At 35.1% G+C, this 9,847-nt stretch overlaps 1 protein-coding gene and 1 non-coding gene across 3 annotated transcripts; both read left to right on the top strand.

The window, feature by feature from the left end:
• Positions 1-462: 462 nt before the first annotated feature.
• Positions 463-8,282, top strand: LOC115441598 (protein CDV3 homolog). Of its 2 annotated transcripts, none has more exons than XM_030166458.2 (5): positions 463-793; positions 3,638-3,802; positions 4,671-4,802; positions 6,855-7,032; positions 7,436-8,282. In XM_030166458.2, the coding sequence occupies exons 1-4, from the start codon at positions 620-622 to the stop codon at positions 7,026-7,028; spliced, it is 645 nt and encodes a 214-aa protein (XP_030022318.1). In that variant the 5' UTR covers positions 463-619; the 3' UTR covers positions 7,029-7,032; positions 7,436-8,282. The 2 variants fall into 2 exon arrangements, with proteins under 2 accessions (XP_030022318.1, XP_030022317.1); XM_030166457.2 differs by having other exon boundaries at positions 465-793; positions 4,671-4,808.
• A 1,207-nt stretch (positions 8,283-9,489) lies between these two features.
• On the top strand, positions 9,490-9,596 carry LOC115441669. Its single transcript, XR_003938489.1, has one exon. It is a non-coding gene; the product is annotated as a U6 spliceosomal RNA (small nuclear RNA).
• Positions 9,597-9,847: the final 251 nt, after the last annotated feature.

Raw genomic sequence — 9,847 nt, 5'->3', positions numbered from 1 at the left:
AGATATGTAATTTATTGGAAACTAGAATAAAATTTAAAAAGTATGCGTTGTTTTGTTTATAATTGTATTAATAAAATGGAAAAATTAAATTAAGCTTCGGTTGTCATGTTACAACAAAAGGAGAACTTTAATATTTTACCATTTAACAACAATCATCAGATATTGTGGCAACTCGTTTGAAATTGTGTCAGACGACTTGCCACAATCTCTGTCATTGTGTCAGTCAATTTTTTATCGTATTTCGTTCGGAATTTTCAGTAATGCATATTTTTTTTAATTAATTAAAATAGCCTCTGACATTTGTTTTTATGTTTTTACTTATCTAATTTAATTACGTACATAATTATTTTATAAATAGGGATAAAAGGCATGATTAGTGTTTTGAAAACTTATTCTCCAGTGTCATCTAACTGAAAGTATCTTACAACAAAATTAATTTGAGGTTAGACCAAAAACAAATAGAGTGACTGTTTGAGAGTGACATACCCCTGCGGCCACGCTTGCCAAAGCAGTCGTCTCACATTTAAGGGGCCTATTTTCCCCTTTTGTTTCGTTCTAATATTGCTGTAATTACCTTATTAACCTAACAGCACCAATAAATCTATATACAAAATTGAAAATGGCCGATTTGGACGATTTCTTCGCAAAGAAAGATCGTAAAAAGTCGAAAGTGAAAAAGTTCGCGACAGCAGATGAGTTAGCTAAAAAGTTGGAGGATACCAAACAGAAAACTGAAACTCGGCCGAAAAAGGAGCGGCCGGTACAGGAAGGTGACGATGCGGGAAGAGCCGGGGTGAGTTTTGAGTAAAAACATTAGTACTGTGGCTACCCCCATGTAACTGGATTATTGCTCGTCAAATGGCCAAATTTCTGTTAGTTCAATGAAAATTTGCTTGTTAATGCAGTGACTAACACACAATCGACGCATTCGCGATATGTATGACCTGGTTTTGATTGTTTTTTGCGCAGGATTTTTGTCACAGATCGACAACTCACCGCAACAAATTTCTATTGCGATTCACATGTTTCGTTAAAAAATATAACCAATGTAACACAGAACATTGAAGTACGGGTACTCTAAATTTAATTGTATGACTACAGGTTAGTTAGAACTATTTCCTTTAGTAAGATATACTGATTATTTTTGCGTCACATGTGCAAATGAACACAAAGTGTTTTTGATCTGTTTACATGAATGCCATTTTTAGTACGTTTTAATGATAAGAACGATTACAGCTGAGTTGGGGACAAAAACATTCCTCTAGTTTGACTTGAATAATGTCACTAAAGAAATATAACCTATTCATCCTTTGTTAAATTGTGTGATACTATTTTCTAAAATTAATCTTATATGGGCAGTCTTGAGTTTCACTATCTTATAGCTTTTAGAATACAAACATTAATTCCAATGTTTGTGGCCATACTGTGTACTTACTGTACTGTATCTAACTGTAGTTTCACTGATAAAAGTAAAATGAAAATTGTTTGAGGTTTAGTCAGTATCACATTATATTATTATAATATATTATAATACTGGTCCATGCTAAGCTAACACAGCAGCTGTATTACATGTTTATAAAATTTACTATAAATGTTTAAACTCCTATAGTAGTTAACTGGCAATGCAATTAATGAGTGTAGTCTTTAGTTTACAGTACTTAAATAATTCACTTCTTTAGTCATGTATAATAATAAGTGTATCCAATACTGGATATTTAAAAATGGCAAAATATTTCTTTACATTTAGTAAATCTTCATCATTATTCTTCTAAATATCTTGTTACACTATTTAAATGCTTTACAAGTGTTCATAGAAAGCCTTCATACATATTTAAGTGATATAACTGGCAAGGGTGGAAAATCTTTTTTAGTATAGATCAAAGGTTTAACAAACAACAAGGTGTTGCCTATAGCCTTGCCCACACAAGAGTATTATATTTACTCAATAGGGTATTTCACTATGTTTGATATTTTGTTTTTTTTTTTCTTTTATATGTAATAGTAATTAGTACAAAAAGAAATCCTTCTGTGAAAACAGCATTGAAATTCAATAAGAAGTGAGGCAGTAATTCATATTTTAAATATTGCTATGTGCAGCAGTGGGTGGGTAGTGGGGATATTGCTCTATCTCTTTCTTTTGCATACATTGTTATTCCCGCTGATGTCACATGCCAGTATTTTTTCTCTCTTCTGTTCTTTGAAATTCACCCCTAGAAACTAATTATATACTATATCTTCTGGATTATTCACCAGATTTCAATGATTTTTTGTTTGAGAATTTAAACAACATACATATTTTATAAAAGTAATAAATATAAATAAGTCAAGCCTATTGTAACATTTTTTTTATGAAATAATATAAAAAAACTGTCTTATAGCTTATAGCATATGACATTAATTACAAATCTGTTCAGTGGTTTCTCCATTTATTTCTAATAAATATACAAACCACCAACAATCTTCCCAAACTTGCACTATTATTAGTAAGATGCATTAATACATAATATATGTGTCATACACATCAAATATTGTATACCTAAGAGTTCAATCTTTTAAATGTTAAAATAATGTTGATATTCCTGAATACAAAAACTAGAATAATATGTGATGAATTGATATATTTGCTATTATCACATGTCTTATGTACATTCAATTAATATTTCTGAATTTTATTTAACCACAGGGGCCACAAGGCCACAATTTATTATTATATGAAACTTGTGTTTTCCTTAAGTGGTTTTGCTTTGTATTCTTTGTTAATGATTTATATTGTGGAGATTGATTACTGCCCCAATAATGCATGTTTTTGTTTATAATTTTATAACAGAGCTGATGCTATGTCTCGAGTGCTGTCTAAACACCCATCATGATAAAAACTAGGCGGATACCATCATGGATATTATGGTAGCGCCTCTTGTATTCAGATTGGTTTATATTATGATGTGTAAAGAGTATTCATGCATTGAGTTACAACCTCCATATTTTGTGGTGTTTGGTTAACATATTATGTACTATTTAAAATATTAAATGCCAGACATTATGTTTTTATATATTATGCATACAGATTTATTTCAATGCTGCCGTCAATGGCACATATATTAATAATTTCAGTAGTAAATAGAATGTCACATGAAAGTGAGAAGAGAAGGAAGAACTTGGATTTTATAACACTAAGATTGTCTATAAAAAGAAAACTGTTCATTTTCAAAATGATTTAAGCTTTTGTAGGTATATATTAAGTACATATTGCTATTTACTTTTATTAAAATATTAATAAAATAAACTAATTTAATAAATGTAGCATATTCTTTAAATGTTTAGTGCATTGAGTGGTAATAAGATAACTGCAAGCTGTGTTTACTCATCAGGAGTATTTTTCTCAAGTATAGATTGTTTATTCAGGCACAATTTAAATAACATTTGTGCATGAGCTGGAAAACGCCATTACATCTGCCTTGCTGCTCCGTCATTGGGATTTGGAGGAGTGAATGCTTTAAAATTTTATTTTTTGTCATATTTGTTGTGGTTTTTATAGAATTATCTTGTCGCATAGATCGAAGCTATTTATGTGTTCAAAATTCCCAATATATCAATGGCGTGTTCTTAAATTACAATACGCATGTTTTCATTATTCCAGGAGGAAGAAGAATGGAAGGAATATCAGGAACCAGTAAAGGACTACACCGGCTTGAAGATCCAAGTGCTGCAGGGAGGCAACGGCGCACCGGAGACCGGCCGCGATTCGTCGTCCGAGGACACCGCGCCTGAGGGTGGCAAGGTTAAGGGACCTTGGAATAAGCCTGTAAGTACTAACGGCCTGCTAGATCATCAGTTTCAATATATTAGTCATGTTTTTTTTTTCATATACAATGCAAATCTCATAGTAAGTCAATGTGATTCAGAAATGAGAACAACTAGTTACAAATTGATGATTTGCAATTGTAATTTCGTATTGCTTGCAGCACAAGTATGTGTTGAGTTAACATCCATTCTGTTGCTGAACTAATACTTTATCAGAATGACAGGCCATAAAAGAACTGCTGTTAGATAACCCTAATTGTCTTGACATTATACAAAGTGAATATGTGTACAACATATTATGGTATACTTTATTTAGATAGAATATTTGTATCTGCCTTATAATGGCTGTGAAATATTAATATGTTAAACCAGCCATAGTGATCCACGTGAGTGTGCCGTGTTCCGGGATTAGCGTGTGTATATCCGGTTTCGAGCGAGTTCCGGCGAGCGGTAATCATCATTCGTCAATCGACACTGCCTGGACGCCACTCCATTTACCATCAGATACAACAGAGTCGTTTTTCCACGCCTGTATAGATACTCTACTTGTAACCTATAATGTTAATAATCTATTGGACGATTCCTATAAACTATCTTAACTGCTACAGTCTTATCTATAGTGAAAATGGACCAATCACAATAAATTTTATTTCACATGCTTACATGAGTTATTTTGTTTAGGTTATTTTTACCATTAACGCGAAATTAGTGGTCGGGATAGTGGGCATGAGTTTTCCTCGAGTTCTATTTTGTTATTCGAACATTGAAGCGTCCAAAACGTTCATCCGAATAAGCAGACTCATATCGGGCTATTAGCGATATGCCCACATAAAAATGTAATGTTATTGGACATTGGTTGTGTCTTCCAGCAGGTGGACGCGGAGCAGGCCCCGCCGCCGTCGCCACCAGTGGAGGAGAAGCCGCGCGAGAGCAAGCCGGCGGCGTACGTGCCACCGTCATCACGCGTGCGCGCCCCCGAGGCCTCCCAGCGACGCAACCAGGTGGGCGTATGTATACCGTTCTGTTTTTTATTTTTTTATTTTATATATAACTAGCTTTTGCTCGCGGCTCCGCCCGCGTTATAAAGTTTTTCAGGCTAAAGTTTTCCGTTATAAAAATAGTAGTTTCCCGGGAGCCTATATTCTTCCCAGGGTCTCAAACTGTCTCCATACCAAATTTCATCTTAATACGTTAGGTAGTTTTTGAGTTTAACACGTTAAGGCAGACAGATGCAGCGGGGGACTTTTGTTATATTATTTAGAACTTTTTAAGTGAAACAATCCCGTCATACATCATTGTTGCATAACTTTAACCGTTTACGCAGCGCAGGCAACGGAAGCTCTCAAAACTCATAATTTTCCCCGTTTTTGCAACATGTTTCATTGCTGCTCCGCTCCTATTGGTCATAGCATGATGATATAAAGCCTATAGCACTCCAGGAACAAAGGGCTATCCAACACAAAAAGATTTTTTCAGTTCAAACCGGTAGTTCCTGAGATTAGCCATTACTGCTCCGCTCCTATTGGTCATAGCGTGATGATATATAGCTTATAGCGGTCCACAAATAAAGGGCTATCCAAGCACAAAACGAATTTTTCAGTTGAAACCGGTAGTTCCTGAGATTAGCCATTACTGCTCCGCTCCTATTGGTCATAGCGTGATGATATATAACTTTGTGTACTCCACAAACAAAGGACTATTCAACACAAAAATATTTTTTCAGTTGGAATCGGTAGTTCCTGAGATTAGCCATTACTGCTCCGCTCCTATTGAATATAGCGTGATGATATATAGCCTATAGCTCTCCACGAACAAAGGGCTATCCAACGCAAAAAGAATTTTTCAGTTTGGACCGGTAGTTCCTGAGATTAGCCATTACTTCTCCGCTCCTATTGGTCATAGCGTGATGATATATAGCTTATAGCGGTCCACAAATAAAGGGCTATCCAACACAAAACGATTTTTTCAGTTGAAACCGGTAGTTCCTGAGATTAGCCATTACTGCTCCGCTCCTATTGGTCATAGCGTGATGATATATAGCCTATAGCACTTCACGAATAAAGGGCTATCCAACGAAAAAATATTTTTTCAGTTTGAACCGGTAGTTCCTGAGATTAGCCATTACTGCCCCGCTCCTATTGGGTATAGCGTGATGATATATAGCCTATAGCACTCCACGAACAAAGGGCTATCCAACGCAAAAAGAATTTTTCAGTTTGGACCGATAGTTCCTGAGATTAGCCATTACTGCCCCGCTCCTATTGGGTATAGCGTGATGATATATAGCCTATAGCACTCCACGAACAAAGGGCTATCCAACGCAAAAAGAATTTTTCAGTTTGGACCGGTAGTTCCTGAGATTAGCCATTACTGCCCCGCTCCAATTGGGTATAGCGTGATGATATATAGCCTATAGCACTCCACGAACAAAGGGCTATCCAACGCAAAAAGAATTTTTCAGTTTGGACCGGTAGTTCCTGAGATTAGCGCGTTCAAACAAACAAACAAACAAACAAACAAACAAACAAACTCTTCAGCTTTATATAATAGTATAGATGTAAATGCTCTGCTTCTGAGAGTTTCAAGCCTTATCCCACCAAACTGGCTGTTGTTGAAGGGTTGGCAGAATTCACGTACCTAACCTACCATACACAAATGAATACAAATGTGTTGTTTAATTTTGCGTAATAATTATATTTTGAGCTTCGTCTAACTATATCCCCCTATAACATATTTTTTGCAGTTATATGTATAAATATACTTTTTGTAGTTTTGTGATAGATTGGTATTTTCCCGCTTAGTGTTGACGTACGGATTTTCCAAAATATTTCAATAGTTGATAAATTTATATTATTTTTATCTACAGTTGTTTCCGAAATCTCAGTCTCATAAATGACTAAATCCAGAAATAAAAATATTTTGCACACAATTACTGTGAGGTAGTTCTCATGAAGATTTATCATAATTTATATTCCGACATTGTTTTTACTTCGATTCTATAACAAGTCTACCGCAAGTATATAATGAATGGCATGTATCATTACTGTAAACAGAAGCACGCGCCAGACATCCACAACGACGACTACTTCCCGGTGCTGGGCGCGACGGGCAAGCGCGGCGGCGGCTGGAGCACGGCGGGCGGCGGCGCGCCCCCCAGCCGCCCCACCGGCGCGCGCCAGACCCTCGCGCTCGGCAACCGGTTCACCTCGCTGCAGGACGACAGCTAGCCAGGTGCACTTATACTTTTACTAGTTATGTTGATTTCGTGCAGTATATATTGTGTATAGGGTGGGCTGTGTGGTTGATAATATTGTTGTAATACCTATAACCATGCTTTTCTGTGAAAGCACCCGAGTGCTTTGAGGGCACTACATGCCTCCGAGGGCATGTAGTGCCCTCAAAGGAAATTTCGAAGATATCGAAAAATCGCCATTAAAAGGTAGAGGAAGGGATGGGTGTATATAAAACTATGGACTTACAACTTTCGAGAATTTGCGTGCCCCCAAAAAAGAAGTTTTGTCAAAATGTCTGTATGGTAGTAACACATTGCAATCACTAACTGTTTATAATTTTTGATAAAGTAAATTAGTAATGAGTGTTTTATAAGGTTTATAATCACAGTTTAATTTTGCAGGTACCATCAAACAGCACCGCGGAACACACCAGTAAAGTGAAGTGTTGATAAGGACTTAGCTAAGCCTGGCGCGTACATACATAAACATACATAAATTCTACATATAAATACAAACAATACAGTGAACTCTCACTCAGCTGCCGTACGATCTTGCGAATGGCGGAACCAGACAGTTGCTATAATAAAAAAATAGAAATTGATAAAGACATTTCACTGAGTGCAACAAACGTGTGGATAGATAAACATGTTTCCGGCCAGTAAAACGTCGATTTAATTTTAGACGCGCAGTCTAAATGTTTAAGGACAATAAAGTAATGCCTAAATCGATTTTTGACGTGGAGTGTTTAATAATTCTATGACAATGTTTTTGTACCTGACAAAATTTACAAGAATCTTTTGTCATTGTACTATGCTAATGTAAGCTTTTCGGTCATCCCCAGTCGTATATTTTGCAAGTGTGGCTGAATAAAAAGTCAACTAGTAGTTTTTAATTTGTAAAAAATGGCAACACCAATAAAAATGGCAACTGTCTTGAGGTAAAAAAGTGTAAAATCATAGAAAATGAATGTGTGAGTTTTATTTTTTATGTTTTATATTAAAAACGGTGTTATGTATGAGTGGAATGGACTTTAGGGACAAATCGGTGAAATTATAATTATTTATAGAAAAGAAAAAATAAAGCAGTTATGTATTATATGCCAAGCAGGGCACATTAGACATATATATTGAGTTGAAATAGCTGATTAAATATCTATGTACATTTCGTTGTAACGGTAAGAAATTCTGTATCGGCGAGAATCATTCAAAAACATGTTGTACCATACTAATAAATTATGTATTTAAACTCTTTGGACATTTTATTGTACAGTGACAATACCGCCTTGAAATTGGTCACTTATGAACCTTTGAATCGGTGCTCTAAAAACTAAAGCAATTATGAACTCATGGATCTAGTTTAAGCCTATACTCTATAGGATAGCCTAAACTTAAATTTTTATTTAAGACTGAACATTTTAGCCAGTAGCTGTCTATGTTTTGGTGTCCAATTGTATTTAGTATTTACACGTGTGGTTAGAATACCTGTTCCACTTGTAATTTAAATTAGCTATACCGGTACTTGCTCCATTATACCACTTGCCGAACTAGAGTAAGTTTACACACACCGTCGTATATCCGGGTTAAGCCCGTGTACGATCCGTACCGTCTGTCGCGTGTGTGCAGTCTCAGCTTTATTTACTAATCGCTGCAAATTATTACTGAAAAGAAAAATAAGCACTATTTGTTTCCATTCTCTCTTTCGTTATGGCATTGTTTTGGTATCTCAGGAGTGGCCAATGCTAGTCTTCCTGCATCTGGTCAAGATTCCAACTACAAAAAAATTAATAACTTACATAAGTTTCCACGGCGATATCAGTTGAACCTTTAAAATTTGTATGCACACGGACATAAAAACACTACATTATACTCACATCTTTTATTCTTGAAGAGGTGCTAATATTGCACTCATGTATATTACCTACTATGATGTGATAGGGAGCGAATCTATAAGCATAGGCACAAATTCTCTTGACTGATAGTGAACACGAAAATTCAATACTATTTTGCCTGGCGCGGGATTCAATCCTCAGAGTGGAAGTCGTATCGCTCAGCAATACAACCATGCTACCAAGCCAGTCTAAAAATTGTACGTATCTAGAAAATCTGCAATATAATTGTGGATGTGACCAATGCTTATCCGCTTTGCAAGTTTGTTTTGTAGCGACATCTAACGATGTAAAACGTTAATTACTTAGTCAAAGTTTAGCTACAAGTTTTGTAGATGGCGCTATATAAAAATGTTTTATATTTTAAAGTTTTAACACTCGAACGTTTTTTTTCTCATTTTAATTTATTAATATTGATTTATATTTAGAAAAATATCAATTATGTTTGATTAACACTATCATAATGCAAAATATATTATAGAATTGTATATTACTTATAATAATTCTAAATCGGGTTATGAATATTTTTATAAAGTTTAGATAATATACGTTTTGTAGATAGTTATAAGCGTACTTCCTTCGGCAGTACATATACTAAAATTGGAACGTTACAGAGAAGATTAGCATGGCCCATGCGCAAGGATGACACGCAAAATCGTGAAGCGTTCCACATTTTTTGACAATATTAAATTTGAATTGTAGTAATTTGTTATAACGCAATCTACTTTGAGAATGTTCGTTTTTTTAATAAAACTTTTAGAACCATATCCAAGAACAAACTACGCGACATTAATTGAACATTGAGCACGTCTTGAAAGTTTATACAAAACATGCAAAATTATTGTTACTTTTAGACACTATTTAATAAACCTGCGACGTGGTCTAAGATTAGATTTATATTATTCTATAATAAAACTTTCTTTCGTCG

Source organism: Manduca sexta, chromosome 18 (assembly GCF_014839805.1).
Source record: "Manduca sexta isolate Smith_Timp_Sample1 chromosome 18, JHU_Msex_v1.0, whole genome shotgun sequence".
Taxonomy (NCBI): domain Eukaryota; kingdom Metazoa; phylum Arthropoda; class Insecta; order Lepidoptera; family Sphingidae; genus Manduca; species Manduca sexta.
The sequence above is the reverse complement of the archived record's forward strand: the minus strand, read 5'-3'. Positions and strand labels throughout refer to the sequence as shown.